The sequence below is a fragment of the Hemiscyllium ocellatum genome, chromosome 30 (genome assembly GCF_020745735.1).
Source record: "Hemiscyllium ocellatum isolate sHemOce1 chromosome 30, sHemOce1.pat.X.cur, whole genome shotgun sequence".
NCBI lineage: Eukaryota > Metazoa > Chordata > Chondrichthyes > Orectolobiformes > Hemiscylliidae > Hemiscyllium > Hemiscyllium ocellatum.
In genome coordinates this window covers 3,493,428-3,512,992 of record NC_083430.1, presented here as the reverse complement: position 1 = coordinate 3,512,992, position 19,565 = coordinate 3,493,428, and the positions used below count along the sequence as shown (strand labels likewise).

The following is a 19,565-nucleotide window of genomic DNA, read 5'->3' as shown; positions in this document are numbered from 1 at the left end:
AGAATCGTGGTTTACAACAGAAATTGCATCTCTTGTTAAGAAGAAGGAGGCTTAAGTGTTGATGAGGCAAGATGGTTCAGCTGAGGTGATGGAGAGTTACAGATCAGCCAGGAAGGATTTAAAGAGAGAGTTAAGAAGAGCGAAGAGAGGACACGAGCAGTGTTTAGCAAATAGTAAACTTTAGGGTTCTCCTTTATTCTATAGGTATGTGAGGAATAAAAGGATGATTAGGGTAGGAACAGGGCCAGTCAAAAACAGAAATGGGAAGTTGATTGTGGACCCTGTGGAGATCAGAGAGGTGCTAAACTAACATTTCTCATAGGTGTTCACTCAGGAAAAGGAGAATATTGTAGAGGAGAAGAATGAGGTACAAGATATTAGACTAGAAAGGATCAAGGTTAGTTACAAACAGGTGTTATCAATTCTAGAAGGAGAGAAAGTAGACAAATTCCCTGGGCTGGATGGGATTTATCTGAGGAAACTAGGGAGGAGATAGCAGAGCCTTTGACTTTGATATATGAGTCATCATTATCTACATGTTTAGTACCAGAGGACTGGAGGATTGCAAATGTTGTGCCCTTGTTCAAGAAGGGCAGCAGAGATGACCCAGGTAATTATAGACTGGTGAGCCTTACTTCTGTTGTCGGAAAGGTTTTGGAAAGGATTATAAGAGATAAGATTTATAATCATCTAGCAAGCAACAATTCGATTTCAAATAGTCAACATGGTTTCGTCAAGGGCAGGTCATGTCTCACAAACCTCATTGAGTTTTTGAGAAGGTGAGCAAGCATGTAGATGAGGGTAGGGCAGTTGACGCGGTATACATGGACTTCAGTAAAGCCTTTGATAAGGTTGCACATGGTAGGCTGCTGGAGAAAATGCAGAGGCATGGGATTGAGGATGATTTAGCAGTTTGGATTAGAAGCTGGCTTTCGGAAAAAAGGCAGCGAGTGGTGGTTGATGGAAAATATTCAACCTGGAGTCTGGTTACTAGTGATGTGCCACAAGGGTCTGTTTTGGGACCACCGCTGTTAGTCATTTTTATAAATGACTTAGACACAGGCATAGGTGGATGGATTAGTAAATTTTCAGATGATCCTAACATTGGTGGAGTAGTGGACAGTTTGGAAGAATGTTGCAGGTTGCAGGTTGCAGGGGGACTTGGACATACTGCAGAATTGGGCTGAGAGGTGGCAAATGAAGTTCGATGCAGCTAAATGTGAGGTGATGTACTTTGGGAAGAATAACAGGATGGCAGAGTACTGGGTCAATGGAAAGATTCTTGGTAGTGTGGATGTGCAGAGGGATCTTGGAGTCCATGTACATAGATCCCTGAATGTTGCCACCCAGGTAGATAGTGCTGTTAAGAAGGCAAACAGTGTGTTAGGTTTCATTTGTAGAGGGATTGAGTTCCGGAACCGCAATATCATGCTGCAACTATACAAAACACTGGTGCGGCCACACTTGGAATATTGTGTATAGTTCTGGTCGCCATATTTCGGTAAGGGTGTGGAAGCATTGGAAAAGGTACAGAGGAGATTTACCAGAATGTTGCCTGGTCTGGAGGGAAGGTCTTATGAGGAAAGGCCGAGAGACTTGGGTCTGTTCTCATTGGAAAGAAGAAGGCTAAGGGAGGATTTGATAGAGACATACAAGTTGATTGGAGGATTAGATAAGGTAGACAGTGAAAGTTTTTTTCCTAGGATGATGATGTCAGCTTGTACGAGAGGGCATAACTACAAATTGAGGGGTGATAGATTTAAGACAGATGCAGGTTCTTTACGCAGAGAGTGGTAAGGGTGTGAATGCCCTACCTGCTAATGTAGTCAACTCAGCCACATTAAAGAGATTTAAACAATCTTTGGATAAGCACATGGATAATTTTGGGATAGTGTAGGGAGCCAAGATGAGAATAGTTCACAGGTCGGCGCAACATCGAGGGCCGATGTCTCACCCCAGTTCCAAACTTCCAGCTCAGCACTGTCCCCATGACCTGCCTATCTTCCTTTCCACCTATCCACTCCACCCTGCTCTCTAACCTATCACCTTCATCCCCACCCCCATTCACCGATTGTACTTTATGCTACTTTCTCCCCACCTCCACCCTCCTCTCATTTATCTCTCCACCCTGCAGGTACTCTGCCTCGATTCCTGATGAAGGGCTTTTGCCCGAAACGTCGATTTTCCTGCTCCTCAGAAGCTGCCTGAACTGCTGTGCTTTTCCAGCACCATTTTAATCCAGAATCTGGTTTCCAGCATTTGCAGTCATTGTTTTTACCATCGAAGGTCCAAGGGCCTGTTCTGCGCTGTATTGTTCTATGTTCCATGTTGAGTATATCCTCCATTTTCTGTGGCTCCACACAAAGGCCGCCTTGCTGATGTTTGAGGGGTCCTATTTTCTCCCTAGTTACCCTTTTGTCCTTAACGTATTTGTAAAAACCCTTTGGATTCTCCTTAACCCTATTTGCCAAAGCTATCTCATATAATCATGGCTGATAAGTTTCTGAACTGCATTCTCCTGCTTTCTCTCCGTAAGCTTTCATCCCCTTGATAGTCAAGAACCAATCTACCTCAGTTTTAAATATACTCAATGTGGCAATGATTTCCATCAATTCACCATTCTTTAGCTGAAGAAGTTTCCTCTTATCTCCATTCTAATAGGTATTCCCTTTACTCTATGGCTGTGCCCTTGTCTCCTAGTCTCTCTTACCAATGGAAACATCTTGCTGGAAAAGCGCAGGAGGTCAGGCAGCATCTAAGGAACAGGAAATTCGATGTTTCGGGCATAAGCCCTTCATCAGGAATCAATTACTGATGAAGGGCTTATGCCTGAAACGTCGAATTTCCTGTTCCTTGGATGCTGCCTGACCTGCTGCGCTTTTCCAGCAACACATTTTCAGCTCTGATACTCCAGCATCTGCAGACCTCACTTTCTCCTCAATGGCAACATCTTCCCAACATCTACTCTGTCTGGGTCATTCAGTATTCTGTATGTTTTAATTATACCCCCCCCCCCCATTCTTCTAAACTCCATTGACTCCTAAAATCCAGAGTCCTAAAACATTCCTCATATGTTAGCTTTTCATTCCTGGGACCATTCTCGTGAACCACCTCTGAACATACTCCAAGGCCAGTACATACTTCCTGAGATAGGGAGTTCAAAATTGAACGCAATACTCCAAATATGTTGTGACCAGAGCCTTCTAGGGTCTCAGAAGTACATCCCTGATTTTATATTCAAGTCCTCTCAAAATAAATGCTATCATTGCATTTGTCTTCCTACCTACTGCTCAACCTGCAAGCTTACTTTGAGAGAATCCTGGACTAGAACTCCCAAGTCTCTGTACAGACCTCTGAATTTTCTCCCTATTTAGAAAGTAGTCCATGCCTCTATTCTTCCTACCAAAGTGCATGACCTCACACTTTCCCACTTTATACTCCATCTGTCACTTCTGTGCCCACTCTCCTAACCTGCCCAAATCCTTCTGCAGTCTCCCTGCCTCCTCAATGCTTCCTGTCCCTCCACCTATCTTTATACCATCTGCAATCTTAGTCAGAATGCCCACAATTCCTTCATCTAGATTGTTAATGTAAAAAGTGAAAGGTTGTGGTCCCAACACTGAGCCTTGTGAAACACCACTTGTCACTGGCTGCCATCCTGAGAAGGACCCTTTTATCCTCATTGTCTGCTTTCTGCCAGACAACGAAGCCTCCATCCATGCTAGCACCTTGCCTTTAACACCATGGCCCCTTATCTTACTCAGTTGCCTCCTGTGCAGCACCTTGTCAAATGCCTTGATGTCAAGGTAGATTATGTCCATTGGCTCTCCTTGTTACTTCCTCAAAGATTTCTAGCAGATTGGTCAGGCACAAACTCCCCTTCATGAAACCATGCTGACTTTGCTTTATTTTACCATGCGCTTCCAAGTATTCAGAAATCTCATCCTTCACAATGGATTCCATTTCTTGCATATTCATGTACTTTTGTAAAAGTCCCTTTAAAAACCCCGATTGTATCTTTCCACCACCACCGCCACCGAAACCACTGTGTAAAAACATTGCCCCTCACATCTCCTTTGAATGTTATCACTTTAAATGCATGCCCCCACAGTTAGGCACTTCAGTTCCGGGAAAAAAGATTCTGACCATCATCCCTACCTATGCATCTTGTAATTTTATAGACTCCTCTTCATTTCCCCTCAGCCTCTACCACTCTAGAGAAAACAACCTGATTTTTTTCCAGCCTCTTTTTATAGCTCAAAATCTCTAATCCAGGCAGCATCCTGACAAATTTCTTCTGCATCCTGTCCAAAGTCTCCACATCCTTTCTGGAATTTGGCGACCAGAATTGAATGCAATACTCTGAATGTGGCCTAACCAAAATCTTATAAAGCTGCAGCATGACATCCTGACACTTATATTCAATTGCCCAACCTATAAAGGCAAGCATTTCATATACCTTCTTTCCACCCCCATCTACCTGCGTGACCACTTTCAGGGAGTTATCGATTTGAACTCCAAGATCCCTCTGTATGTCAGTGCTGTTCAGGGTCATGCTATTAACTGTATGTATTTCTTTAATATTTGATCTCAAGTGCATAACCTCACACGTACCTGGATTAAATACCATCTGCCATTTCTTTGCCCATAATCTGCAACTGAACTGTATCCTTTGACAGCATTCTTCACTCTCCACAACTCCGGCGATCCTTGTACTGTCTACAAACTTGCTAACCCACCAGGAATCGGTTTAGTTCGGTTGGTTGGATCGTTGGTTTACAAAGCAGTGTGAGTTGGTTTAAAACACCGTGGGTTCAGTTCCCATCACCAGTTTGAGGTTACCATGAAGGACTCTCCTTCTCAACCTCTTCCCTCGCCTGAGGTCTAACGGCCCTCAGGTTAAATCACCACCAGTCGCTTCTCTCTAATAAGAGAGCAGCCCCTGTGGTCTGGTAAGACTATGGCAACAACTTAACCCCATCCATCTACATTTTCATCCACGTTGTTTATATCTAACACAGAGTACAGATTCTATACTAGTGATGGATATCCAGCCTGAGAAACACCTTTTCACCACTACCTTCTGCCTGCTATGGGAAGCCAATTCTGAATCCACACATGGCCAGATCACTGTGGATTCATTCATCTTAATCTTCTGAATAAATATACCATGAGGGATTGTGTCAAAAGCCTTATTAAAATCCATGTAAACAACATCCACTGCTCTACAAAAAACAAAAAAAACTGTGGCTGCTGTAAATCAGAAATAACTCCGAAGTAGATCAGAGAAGTTCAGCAGGCAGAGCAGTCGATGTGAAGAAACATCAAGGTGATCGTTTCAGGTCTGGTGACCCTTCCTCAGAACTGATGGGAGTAGGAAAACGTCAGTTTTTTCGTAGAAGGTAGGTTGGGGGATGGTGTAAGGACTAAGCAGTAGGGAGGGATAGAGCCCAGAGAGAGAAGAACTGTTGTGCAAACGAAGGAGTTAATAACAATCTGACTGAGCTGTTAATAGCTGTTAATGCAGACTGTTAGTGGCTAACAATAGGTTGTGTGTGATGCAAGACTGTGATAAAATTGCCTGATGTACATGGTAGGGGGCTAGGACATGGGGAAGTTCAGGTCCTAAAAATATTGAACTCGATGTTAAGTCTGGAGGGCGACAGGGTCCCCACGCAGAAAATGAGGTGTTCTTCTTTCAGCTTGCACTGAGCTTCACTGGAGCCCTGCAGCAAGCCTGAGACAGATGTTGGCCAGGGAACAGGGTGGTGTGCTAAAGTGGCAGGCAACTGGAAGCTCAGCACCTTTTTTGTGGGCAGAATGTAGATGTTATACAAAACGGTCCCCCAGTCTACACTTCATTTCCCCAATGTAGAGGAAACCACATTGTGAGCAGCGAATGCAGCAGATTAGATTGTGAGCAGTGAAGATAAAGAGCTGCTTCTTCTGGAAGGTATGTTTGGGCCTTTGGACAGGGCGGAGGTAAATAGGCAGGTGTTATACCTTCGGCAGTTGCGGGGAAGATGCCAATGAGCCGTCAGGTGATGTTGGGAGTGAAGGAAATGTTGCCCAGGTGTCCCATAGGGAATGATCCCTGCGAAAGGCAGAAAGGGAGGGGGTGGAATGGGAATATGTGTCTGGTGATGGCATCTCGCTGAGGTTGGCAACTGATAATGTTCAGGATTTGGAGATGCCAGTGTTGGACTGGGGTGTACAAAGTTAAAATCGCACAACACCAGGTTATAGTCCAATGAGTTTAATTTGAAGCACACTAGCTTTCAGAGTGCCGCTCCTTTATCAGGTGATTGTGGACAGGTGATGAAGGAGAGGCCCTCCGAAAGCTAGTGTGCTTCCAATTAAACCTGTTGGACTATAACCTTGTGTTGTGATAATCTTCAGCCATTCCTTGATACTGAGTTCTTCCTCACACTGCTAATCAGTTGTGGTGACTGAGCTGACTTCCCCCAGAATGCTTTCTTTTTATCTCAAAAATATACTTTATTCCTAAAAAATCTTTCTATTTGTACATTGACACAAATGCAGTATGATTCTGCACAGTTGCATATTAGGAAAGTAAACAAAATATTGAACTTTGACTCTATCCCAACAAAAAAACAAAGACCTCTCTTATTCAATACTAATATTTACATATATTTGAGGCACTAGGGGGTTCAGAGAGCTGAACGGACCTTCATTTACCTTCAGCAGAATGACATCAAGGCAGTGGTCGATCCCCACTGCATCTTGGTGGTAGCTGCCCTAAGATTTAGTGAGTCCTTGACCTTGGAGTGTGCCGGTCTGCTATACTTGGTCAATGTCAACTCCTCATTCTGGAAGACCAACAAGGTTCAGACAAACCATACAGCACCTTTCACAGAGGTGATGGTCCTCCAGGTGCAGTTGACGATTGGATCAGTGTGTATCCCAGGGAACAGACCATAGAGCACAGAGTCCCATGTTCCGGAGCTGCTCAGGACGAACCTCCACAAATACCACTACATTTTCCGCTAGGCATCTTTGCAAAAGCACATTCCAGAAGGTGATGTGTGACAGTCTCAACCCTACTGCACCCACTTGGAGGCCAGTGTGTGTTAGTGCAAACTGACTGGGCATGTATGAAGGATCTCACATGTGGTGTCCTTACCATCACCAGCCAAGCGATGTATTGGTGCTTGTTGGAAAGTTTTGATAATGAGGCATTCTGCCAAATGGCTATGACAGTCTGCTCAGGGAACAATGCAACAGGATCCACTCTCTCCTTTTCCCTCAGGGGGGAGGTGTGGGAGCAAGTTTTGCATTTCTTGCGGTTGCAGGGAAGGTGCTGGGAGTGGAGGTTGGGTTGGTGGGGGGTGTGGACCTGACGAGGAAGTCACGGAGGGAGTGGTCTTTTCGGAAAGCTGATACAGGAGGGGAGGGAAATATATCCCTGGTGGTGGGGTCTGATTGGAGGTGACGGAAATGACGTCGGATGATACGATGTATATGGAGGTTGATGGGGTTGTAGGTGAGGACCAGTGGGGTTCTATCCTGGTGGCGATTGGAGGGACGGGGCTCAAGGGCAGAGGAGCGGGAAGTGGAGAAGATGCGGTGGAGGGCATACCTCCCCCCTTACTTCCCTCCAAGGTCCAAGGGATCCTTCCATATCCACCACAAATTCACCTGCACCTCCACACACATCATTTACTGCATCCGCTGCACCCGATGTGGCCTCCTCTGTATTGGGCAGACAGGCCGCCTACTTGCGGAACGTTTCAGTGAACACATCTGGGACACCCGGACCAACCAACCCAACCACCCCGTGGCTCAACACTTCAACTCCCCCTCCCACTCCACCAAGGACATGCAGGTCCTTGGACTCCTCCATCGCCAGACCATAGCAACACGACGGCTGGAGGAAGAGCGCTTCATCTTCCGCCTAGGAACCCTCCAACCACAAGGGATGAACTCAGATTTCTCTAGTTTCCTCATTTCCCCTCCCCCCACCTTGTCTCAGTCAAACCCCTCGAACTCAGCACCGCCCTCCTAACCTGCAATCTTCTTCCTGACCTCTCCACCCCCACCCCACTCCGGCCTATCACCCTCACCTTGACCTCCTTCCACCTATCACATTTTCAACGCTCCTCCCCCAAGTCCCTCCTCCCTACCTTTTATCTTAGCCTGCTGGACACACTTTTCTCATTCCTGAAGAAGGGCTCATGCCGAAACGTCGATTCTCCTGCTCCTTGGATGCTGCCTGACCTGCTGTGCTTTTCCAGCAACACATTTTCAGCTCTGATCTCCAGCATCTGCAGTCCTCACTTTCTCCTTCACATCATTGGGGACAGGTAGAACCTCGCTATGTAGTGACACTTGATGTTTGCGTACCAAGGGTCTATGCACAGCTTGATGCAGCCTCATACAAAGGTGGCCGCCAGGATGAGGGCAACATTGTGTATGTTCCTCCACACCCCCATATTTTTTTAAGTGGAGGCCCTGCAGACATGGTCTATCTTGGGCTTCCCGATGAAATGGAAAATGGCTCGGGTGACTGAAACAGCACAGTTTTAGGGGATGGCCAGCCCTGCACTACTTTCTATGATAGAGAGAGTGCCTCACACCTGATGACCAGGTTTTTACCTGCAATGGAGAGGAGCAATGGTCCGAAAGGATCGCTTTCTGCTTCATTTTGGTGATGTGCTTTTCCCAGGATTTGTGCACACCCTGGCCCCTCCGAACCATATTCCCAGCACCTTCAGGCAACCTGTCCTGATGGTGAAGTGATTGGAGGTTCGGTCAGTCCAGTTCCCCAAGAACATAGCTCACCCTTGGCTACGGAGGCCAGTTTGAACTGATTGCAGATGCTCATATGTCCGTGCACTGACAGCAGATCTAAGCAAAAAGTAGCGATGTCATCCATGTACAGGGAGGCTGCTGTCCTCCCCTGGCCTGGAATAGTCACCTCTCAGGTTCACATCCTTCCTGATGGAGTCAGCAAAGAGCTCTATATAACACACAAACAAGACAGGAGAGAGTGGGCAGCCCTGCCTGACTCCAGATTTGATTGGAAAGCTTTCTGTTTCCATCCATTGATTGAGACTGTACTAACAATGTTGGTGCAGCAGGATCCAATTGCAGGTTCCCTCCCCAAAGCCCATTTTTGGACAGCACAACCCACACGTAGGTGTGTGACATCCTGTCAAAAGCCTTCCTCTGGTCCAGGGTGATGAGGCAGGCATCTACCCTATCCCACCATCCTGCATAAAGGCAATCATATCCCTGAGGAGCACAAGGCTCTCCGAGATCATCCTTACTGGTATAGTAGATTTGGTCAGGATGAATGACTGATCCCAGGGCAGAACTGATCTGGTTATCAATGTCTGCATTCAGCAATGAGATTGGCTGCCAATTTCTAATTTTCTTGCTTTTCCCCTTTCTGCTTGTAGATGAGGATGATTATACCTTTCCTCGTGGTACCAGCTACAAGCGTACTGTCATATGCCTCCAGTAGGTCCTGGCCTAAATCTCTCTGCCATCCTCTATTGGATGCCGTTTCTTCTACTTATCACCTGGGTGGAAGGATCTTCTTCAGTCTGAGAAAGTGAGAACTGCAGATGCTGGAGATCAGAGTCAAACAAAATGTGGCGCTCGAAAAGCACAGCAGGTCAAACTGCTCCTGGGATGCTGCCTGACCTGCTGTACCTTTCCAGTGCCACACTTTTTGACATGGCTTCACTCCGCTGATCAGTCGTGGTGACTGCACTGACTACTTGGAAAGGAATCCACAGCAGCGAGGACAGTCCCATCCTTCGCAACACTGGGGACAAGTAGAGCCTCAGTATGTGGTGACACTTGGTGTTTGAATACCAAGGCGCTATGCAGAGCTCAGTTCAGCCACACATAAAGGTAGCCATCAGGATGACAGCAAAATTGGGTACATTTCTCTCCCTCTCTCCTCCCCATTTACCCCCCCCCCAGCCCCTGGCTTATCCAGCATTTCTTGTGGAGTTCCTGCAAACCCGGTCTGTCTTTGGCTTCCGAATAAAATGGAAGATGCCTCAGGTGACTGAAACAGCACAGTTTTGGGGAATGGGAGACCTGTGCCACATACAACAACAGAAAGTACCTCACAACGGATGACCAGGTTTTTACACACAATAAGTTTATCTGCCATTCTCTTTTGGATGCTCTTTTCTCACTGGGGTGGGGGAGGTGGCTCTTCCTCCCTCAGCTGATCAGTCATAGTGACTGAGCCAACTTCTCCCAGAATGCTCCTCAGCAAAGTCTCTCTGCTGTCCTCGATTGGGTGCTTTTCCTCCATACACCACCCACTGTGCTAACCCACTTGACACATCACATCAACCAGAGAGACACAAATGAAGGTTAGATTGATCTTAGATTAAGATAAATGCTCGGCACAACATCGTGGGCTGAAGGGCGTGTCCCATGCTGTACTATTCTATGTTCTATATTGTTAATCTTGTGATTGTGACATTGCCATTACTGTTTCCAGTGTAACCTATTGGGAGAAACTCGTTTGCACCTTCTGAGTTGAACTTAATCTTCAAATCATCAGATTCATTTTCATTGAGATGCGGTAAACACTCAGCGTGCCGTTGCATTCAAAACCTGAGGCAGCTGAAGAACTGGGGAATGAATGGAAATTTATTGTTTTCAATTTGTCAATGTGTCAGCAGCACAAATGAGAATAACTTTAACATTTTGCAGGTTTTTCATGTGATCAGTACAGTACCTCTTGTGATTGTTGTATCATTTTTAGAAATACCAAGTCTGAGAAAACACATCATCGACTTGTATTTGAAAGAAAGAAAGAAAGTGGTGAATATCTACGTGTCTGAAGTGTGGGGGATGCTGCTCCTTCTTATATCGCTCAACCAAAATAAACAGGTATTTATAATTAAACCGCAGCACACTAAGCTCTGCATCCTCAAATCCCAAATACCTTTGACACTCTACTCTGCCCTAGCCTTTCAGACACTATCTTAATAATTCTTGTAAAAACCCTTTTGAAGCCTATTTTTGATCAAAATTTACAAAAGCCTGACTGGTTTCTGAATTATTACACATTTCCAGAATGAGATCCTGAAAAGCAGGTTCAATACCATTAATAAAGAATTCCATGTGAGTTTGGAAGCTTTTAATGAACATCTGGAGGATATCTGCAAACATCTGCAGGATCATCTCAAACACGGAGTTCAGGAAGCAGAGAAAAAGTGTGGGAAAATCATTCAACAACATACAGAGCGGGTAGGTACACCAAGTGGGACTAGCCCCAGGATTTGTATCTTGCATGGATGATTTCAGTATATGATTTCATTTTATTGTTGTTGCCAGAATTAATTACCAAACTAGGAATAAATTTCTGCAGATTCCAAATCACATTGACCTATATTCTCTTTGTTTCATGTTCGTTAACCAATCCTATGTCCTTGCTAATTTATATTACCCAATATTGAGTTCTTGTATTGTGTAGTAACCTATAATATGACTTCTGCTTGAATGCATTTGGAAATATAAATACATGACTCTACTGTTTACCCTTTGTCTATCCCATTTATTGCATCCTCAAAGATTACTAATATATTTATTATTAAAATTGTGTGAGATCATGGCTAAACTATCTCACCCACATCTTGCTACATTATCCTCACATTGCATAATTCTCTTAATATCCAAAAAGCTATTCACTTCTGTCTTGAACTTCTACACATTCCAATCGGGCTTGAAAATGTTACGAAGGTGTAGAGGTGTCCTGTACCTTTAAGAGAATGAAAAGCTAGCAAGGTCTGACACAACACAAAGTGTTCTGAACAAAGTTCAAGTGTAATACTTGGTCAAAACAAATAGCTGCAGCTGAGTTCCCATGAAACAAAAACAAATTCCGCTGATCAGTTTAAATTATGCCCCAAGATACCAAAATCCAATCAAATTTGGATCGAGTATTTTGATGATATTAAAACCAATGAAATGATCCGATGTTGTGGAGTATAAAACCATACATTTTGAACAGTTAGGAGGAGAACTGCCCAGGACCAACATATAGACTCCTAGCTGAAGAGCTCTCTGAAAGTTACCTGTCTAGAAGAAGTTTGCACAGCAGAACATCAAAACCGACCTCGAGAAAATCTACAAAGGAGAACCGACAAAGTTGGCTGGTTTTGAGATGTGATTTTTTTTATATATAAATGTAATCGGGCATTTTATTCGACTAGTATTGTAGTGTGGGAGGTAAAAGATGGATTTAAGGGAAAGGAGTTGTAAATACTTGTTGGTTTAATATTCTCTGTTGGACTTAAAAAATAAATTTGTTACTTTTCATTTTAAATAATGACCTCTGGGGTAGTTCATTGCCTCTGAAATTTTAACAGATTACAGCACAAGGTGAAACTTTTCTGTGTGGTTGGTTTAAGTTACAGAGGGGTTTACCCCATGTCGTAACAGTTTGGGGGCTTTCGTCTGCGATTTGAAGAGGTTCAGACAGATCCAGTCTGAGATTTGGACAGATTTGAATAGAATTTGGGGTACGATAAAGCCCAGTAGATGTAAATACTTTCAGATTAGTGTCCCAGTTCTTTAAATAAAATGTTGGTGAGACAATTTGTTCAATTTCGGTGACTTGTGGTTGGTTAAATTAAAGATGTAAGAAATGGCTCTTAAAATTGTTAAAGAGGTTCTGCGGTTTGAAGATGATTCTCAAATTTGCCAAGAAAGTTTAGAAGGAAAGAAAAAGGCCATACTTTTAGAATTAGCAAAGAAATTAGATTTGGGTTTAACAAAGGACAAAAAAAAAGCTGAGATTGTAAAGGAGTTACTGAAACCTTAGGTGTGTCAGAGAAACCGACAAGTGCAGTAGGGTTAGGAAAACTTAAATTATCATTGAGGAAAATGGAGTTAGAAGATAAACAAAGAGGGAGAGTAAAAAGAGAGAGAGAGTGTTCTTAGCTGAGCAAAGGGATAGAGAAGGAGAGAGAGAATTTGAACTTGAGAAGTCGCGACTTAGTCATAAAGATGTACAGCATGGAAATGGACCCTTCGGTCATGCCGACCTATATCCCTCCAAACCCTTCCTATTTACATACCCATCCAAATGCCATTTAAAGTTGCAATTGTACCAGCCTCCACCACTTCCTCCGGCAGCTCGTTCCATACACGCACCACCCTCTGCATGAAAACATTACGCCTTAGGTCTCTTTTACATCTTTCCCCTCTCACCCTAAACCTATGCCCTCTCGTTCTAGACTCCCCACCCCTGGGAAAAGACTTTGTCTATTTATCCTATCCATTCCCCTCATGATTTTGTAAACCTCTATAAGGACACCCCTCAGTCTCCGACGCTCCAGGAAAAACAGCCCCAGCCTGTTCAGCCTCTCCCTGTAGCTCAAATCCTCCAACCCTGGCAACATCCTTGTAAATATTTTCTGAACCCTTTCAAGTTTCACAACATCTTTCCGATAGGAAGGAGATCAGAATTGCAATCAATATTCCAACTGTAGCCTAACCAATGTCCTGTACAGCCGTGACATGACCTTCCAACTCTGTACTCAATACTCTGACCAATAAAGAAAAGCATATCAAACGCCGCCTTCACTATCCTATCTACTTGCAACTCTGCTTTCAAGGAGCTATGAACCTGCATTCCAAGGTCTCTTTGTTCAGCAACACTCCCCAGGACCTTACCATTAAGTGTATAAGTCCAGCTAAGATTTGCGTTTCCCAAAATGCAGCACCTCGCATTTATCTGAATTAAACTCCATCTGCCACTTCTCAGCCCATTGACCCATCTGATCAAAATCTTGTTGTAATTTGAGGTAACCTTCTTCGCTGTCCACTATACCTCCAATTTTGGTGTCATCTGCAAACTTACTAACTGTACCTCTTATGCTCTCATCCAAATCGTTTATATAAATAATGAAAAGTAGTGGACCCAGCACCGATCCTTGTGGCACTCCACTGGTCACAGGCCTCCAGTCTGAAAAGCATCCCTCCACCACCACCCTTTGTCTTCTACCTTTGAGCCAGTTCTGTATCCAAATGACTAGTGCTGTATTCCATGAGATCTAATCTTACTAACCATTCTCCCACGGGGAACCTTGTCGAACACCTTACTGAAGTCCATATAGATCACGCCTACCGTTCTGCCCTCATCAATCATCTTTGTTACTTCTTCAAAAAATGTGAACAAGTTTGTGAGACAATTTCCCATGCACAAAGCCATGTTGACTATCCTTAAGCAGTCCTTGCCTTTCCAAATGCATGTACATCCTGTCCCTCAGGATTCCCTCCAACAACTCCTATAAGGAATCTAATCTAAACTTGCCTACCACCGACGTCAGGCTCACTGGTCTATAGTTGCCTGGCTTGTCCTTACCACCTTTCCTAAACAGTAGTACCATGTTAGCCAACCTCCGGTCTTCCGGCTTGTCACCTGTGACTATCAATGATACAAATATCTCAGCAAGAGGCCCAGCAATCCCTTCCCAAGCTTCTAAGGTACACCTGATCATGTCCTGGGGATTTACCCACTTTTATGCGTTTCAAGGCATCTAGCATCCATCCTCAACAATATGGACATTTTTTAAGATGACACCATCTATTTCCCTACATTCTATATCTTCCATGTCCTTTTCCCCAGGAAATACTGATGCGAAATACTTGTTTAGTATCTCCTCCACCTCCTGTGGTTCCACACAAAGGCCGCTTTGCTGATCTTTGAACAGCCCTATTCTCTCCCTCATTACCCTTTTGCCCTTAATGTATTTTTAAAAAAACCCCTTTGGATTCTCCTTAATTCTATTTGCCAAAGCTATCTCATGTCTCCTTTTTGCCCTTCTGATGTCTCTCTTCAGTATACTCCTACTGTCTTTATACTCTGCTAAGGACTCACTCGATCTATCCCATCTATACTTACATATGCTTCCTTTTTCTTAACCAAACCTTCAATTTATTTAGTCATCCAGCATTCCCTATAACTTCCAGCCTTTCCTTTTAACTCTAACAGCAATATACTCTCTCTGGACTCTTGTTATTTCATTTCTCAAGGATTCCCATTTTCCAGCTGTCCCTTTACCTGTGAACATCTGCGCCCAATCAGCTTTTGAAAGTTCTTGCCTAATACCGTCAAGATTGGCCTTCCTCCAATTTAGAACTTCAACTGTTAGATCTGGTCTATCCTTTTCCATCACGATTTTAAAACAAATAGAATTATGGTCACTGGCCCCAAAGTGCTCCCCCACTGACACCTCAGTCACTTACCCTGCCTTATTTCCCAAGAGTAGGTCAAATTTTGCACCTCCTCTATCAGAATATTTTCTTGTACACACTTAACATATTCCTCTCCATCTAAACCCTTAACACTATGGCAGTCCCAGTCTATGTTTGGAAAGTTAAAATCCCCAACCATAACCACCCTGTTATTCTTACAGATAACTGAGATCTCCTCACAAATTTGTTTCACAATTTCCCACTGACTATTAGGGGGTATACAATACAATCCCATCTCTTTATTATTTCTCAGTTCCACCCAAATAATTTCCCGGAAATATCCTCCCACAGTACAGCTGTAATGCTATATCGAAAACGCCACTCCCCCTCCTCTCTGGCCCCTCTTTCTGTCCTTCCTGTAGCAATTTGTATCCTGGAACATTAAGCTGCCAGTCCTGTCCATCCCTGAGCCATGTTTCTGTAATTGCTATGATATCCCAGTCCTATGTTCCTAACCATGCCCTGAGTTCATCTGCCATCCCTGTTAGGTCCCTTGCAGTGAAATATATGCACTTTATTTCCTACCTTGTTCTGTGCTGTGTCCCTGCCTGCCCTGACTGTTTGACTCACTTCTGTTCTCAACTGTACCAATCTCAGATTGATCTCTTTCCTTACTATCTCGAGAGAAACGAGAGCTGCCAGGAAGTTTTTAAGTGGGTGAGATCTAAACCTGAGACCCTACATGGTAGGCCCTCCCTCTCACCCACCTCCTCTAACCTTACTAAGAGTCTGTAAACTTTGTAAATTTTCAGGTTTTCTAATTTTCTTTTTCTTTTCTTCTTTTCCTTTGTTTAGTCCTGTGCAGGCTTTGAGTAGTGGGATATGGATGTTAGGGTAGTTGCATGTTCCTCCTGCAGGTAAGAAACACTACACATCTGCAGGAAATACACCCAACTCCAGCTTCTGGAAAACTGAGTTAGGGAACTGGAGCTGGAGCCAGATGAACTACGGATCATCTGGGAGGCTGAGGAAGAAATTGAGAGGATGTACAGGGAGGTGATCACTCCTCTGACACAGGATAAGAACAGCTGGGTTACAGTCGGGGGGACGAAAGGGAACCAACAGATAGGGCAGGGATCCCCTGTGGCCGTTCCCCTCAACAATAAGTATCCTGTTTCGGATACTGCTGGTGGGGATGGCCTACCGGGGGAAGCCATAATTGTCACGTCTCTGGCACTGAGCCTGGCACTGTGCTCAGAAGGGAAGGGGGGAAAATAAAAAAGCGCTAGTGGTAGGGGACTCAATAGTTAGACGGATTGACAGATTTTGTGGTCAAGAACGGGACGCCCGGAAGGTATGTTGCCTCACTGGTGCCAGGGTCTGGGATGTCACCGATCGGGTTTACAAGATTCTGAAGGGGAAGGGTGAGCAGCCAGAAATTGTGGTACATATTAGCACCAATGATATAGCCAGGAAAGGGATTGAGGATCTGAAAAGAGAGCTAGGTTGGAAGCTGAAGAACAGGACGACTAGAGTAGCAATCTCGGATTTGCTACCGGTGCCACGAGATAGTGAGGTGAGGAATAGTCAGCAAATGCAGCTTAACACATGGCTGCGAGGCTGGTGCAGGAGGGAGGGCTTCAGATACCTAGACCATTGGGGAACCTTCTGGGGAAGGTGGGACCTGTACATAAAGGACAGGTTGCACCTGAACTGGAGGGGCACAAATGTCCTGGGTGGGGGATTTGCTCGTGTTGTTCAGGAGAGTTTGAACTAGTTTAGCAAGAGCGTGGAAATCAGAGCTATATATCTGAGAGGGGGGTAGTTGTAGATGGGGCAGTGACAGGTGTAGTGTGTCTATTGGGAAGGTTTCTCATGTGATGAAACAAAAGAATCAGTTAAAGTGTGTCAGCTTTAACGCAAGGAGTGTCAAATGAGGGGTCAAGAGATTATGAAGATGTCAACAAGGCTACTTTAAGTATTTATGATTTGGTACCAGAACGTTATAGACAGCGGTTCAGGAACATAAAGAAGGAACCAGGTCAGATTTATGTTGAGTTTGAAAGAATTAAACATAGTCACTTTGATAGATGGGTGCATGCTTGGAGGATAGATAGGACCTATGAGGCTCAGAGAGATTATTCTGCTCCAGAGACCATAAGAACTTACGTAGATGAACAGAAAGTTGAGGAAGTGAGACGAGCAGCAGAATTAGCAGTCGAATACATGTTGATGCATCAGGCAAGCTTCTGGCCAGAATTTCATCCTGTGAGAGATAAAGTTGGGGACAAGGGAAGATCCTATACTACAAAAGAAAGAGTAGAGAGCACAGGTAAGAGTTTAGTACAGGATAAAAAAGAAGCCCAAGAGTGTGGAAAGGAGGTGAAATGCCTCAGAAATTTCCACTGTGGTAAAGTGGGACACATAAAGTCACAGTGCTGGTTGTTAAAGAAAGGCACTGTCAGAAAAGATGTGGTAAAAGAAGCTAAGCCAGTGGCATTAGTGGAAATAGCTGAAAATGTGTTGCTGGAAAAGTGCAGCAGGTCAGGCAGCATCCAAGGAGCAGGAGAGTCGACGTTTTGGGCATGAGCCCTTTCCTGAAGAAGGTTTACTCAGGAAAAAAACAGGGGAGAAGGGTAAAAAGGTATACTTTTGCGATCTAACCAGTTGCTCATAGTAAGAAATGAGTGAATTTGCACACTTTCTGATCTGTTACCAAAGAGTGTGGTAGTTTGTGGGACAGATGGACAGAAATTTAGCATTCCCCTATGTAAGGTTGGAGTTCCAACTCAAGACTGGGAAAGCTACAGTGGGAATGATTGAGTGTCATTTCCAGGAATCTACTTTGTTCTTGGGAATGATTTAGCAGAGTCCAAGGTGGGAGTGACACCCCTTGTTGTGGAGAAGCCCAAGGAAGACCAAGAAACTGAGGAGTTAAAACAGAAATATCCAGTTATTTTCCCAGACTGTGTGGTAGCCTGATGCCACTATCAGACGTCACGGCATGAAGCAAAACCGAAGACAAAGATGAAGGAGTTGAGGTTCAGTTATCGGACACCCTGTTTGACGTAATGGTGCAGGAAAAACCTGAACAGGCAGAGGATCAGACAGAAGTGTTTGGTCCTGAAAGGCTAAGGGACTTGCAACAGAAAGACAAGACGATAAAAGATATGTATGTGGATGTGTACTCCGAAAAGGAGGCAGAGGATATCACTGAGGGTTATTATTCTGAAAGATAGCATCCTAAGACAGAAATGAAAACCGCAGCAGGTTACTGCAAAGGAGAAATGGGCCAAAATGCACTAGATTGTGTTGCTGGTAGCATACAGACAGCAAGTGTTACGGGTAGCACATGAACCACCAATAGGAAGTTGCCGAGGGGTATGAAAGACTCAGGCTAAGGCACAGAAACATTTTTATTGGCCTAGAATGCACAAGGATGTGGTGAACTTTTGCCGTACATGTCATACATGCCAAATGGTAGGTAAGCCACGGGCAGTAATAAAACCATGACCTTTATTGCTAATTCCCACACTTGAAGAACCTTTCACACGGGTTATAATTGATTTTGTAGGTCCCCTCTCGAGAACTAAAAGTGGGAACCAGTACTTGTTAATGGTACAGACACATAATGGATGTGTCTATCAGATTTCTGGAGGCAATTCCATTACAGAGTATCAAGGCAAAAGGAGCCTGTAGCTTTCTTCACACAATATGGGCTACCCAGAGATTCAACCGGACCAAGGATCAAATTTTTACTGCTAGGCTGTTAAAGGAGGTTATGGATAGTGTAGGTATACAGCACTTTAAATCCAGTGTGTATCATCCTGAATCCCAGGGAGCTTTAGAAAAGTGGTATCAGACTTTAAAGACCATGTTGAGAGCATCCCGTCAGGATTACTGAATGATTGAGATAAAGGCATCCCATTCGTATTGTTTGCCATTAGAGATGCCGCAAGTTGCACCCACTGAATCTACTCAGTTCACTCCCTTCAAGTTAATATTTGGGCATAAAGTGAGAGGCCCTTTAAAATGATAACATAGAAAGTAGAACATTACAGTGCAGTACAGGCCCTTGGGTCCTCGATGTTGCGACGACCTGTGGAACCAGTCTGAAGCCCATCTTACCTACGTCTATTCCACCTTCATCCATATGTCTATCCAATGACCATTTAAATGCCCTTGTATTTGACGAGTCTACTGCGGTTGCAGGCAATGCGTTCCATGCCTTTACTACTCTGAGGAAAGAAACTACCTCTGACATCTGTCCTTATATCTATCATCCCTCAATTTAAAGCTATGTCCTCGCGTGCTTGCCATCACCATCTGAGGAAAAAGGCTCTCACTGTCCACTCTATCTAACCCTC

General features: G+C 44.3%; 1 protein-coding gene across 1 annotated transcript in view; it reads left to right on the top strand.

Annotated features, from left to right (window-relative positions):
- The window catches only part of LOC132829988 (nuclear GTPase SLIP-GC-like), a 151,219-nt gene that overhangs the window by 102,562 nt on the left and 29,092 nt on the right, over positions 1–19,565 (top strand). The window contains exons 12-13 of the mRNA XM_060847440.1: positions 10,757–10,884; positions 11,071–11,244. Of these exons, the coding sequence (XP_060703423.1) occupies positions 10,757–10,884; positions 11,071–11,244 (302 nt within the window). The remainder of the gene's footprint in view (positions 1–10,756; positions 10,885–11,070; positions 11,245–19,565) is intronic.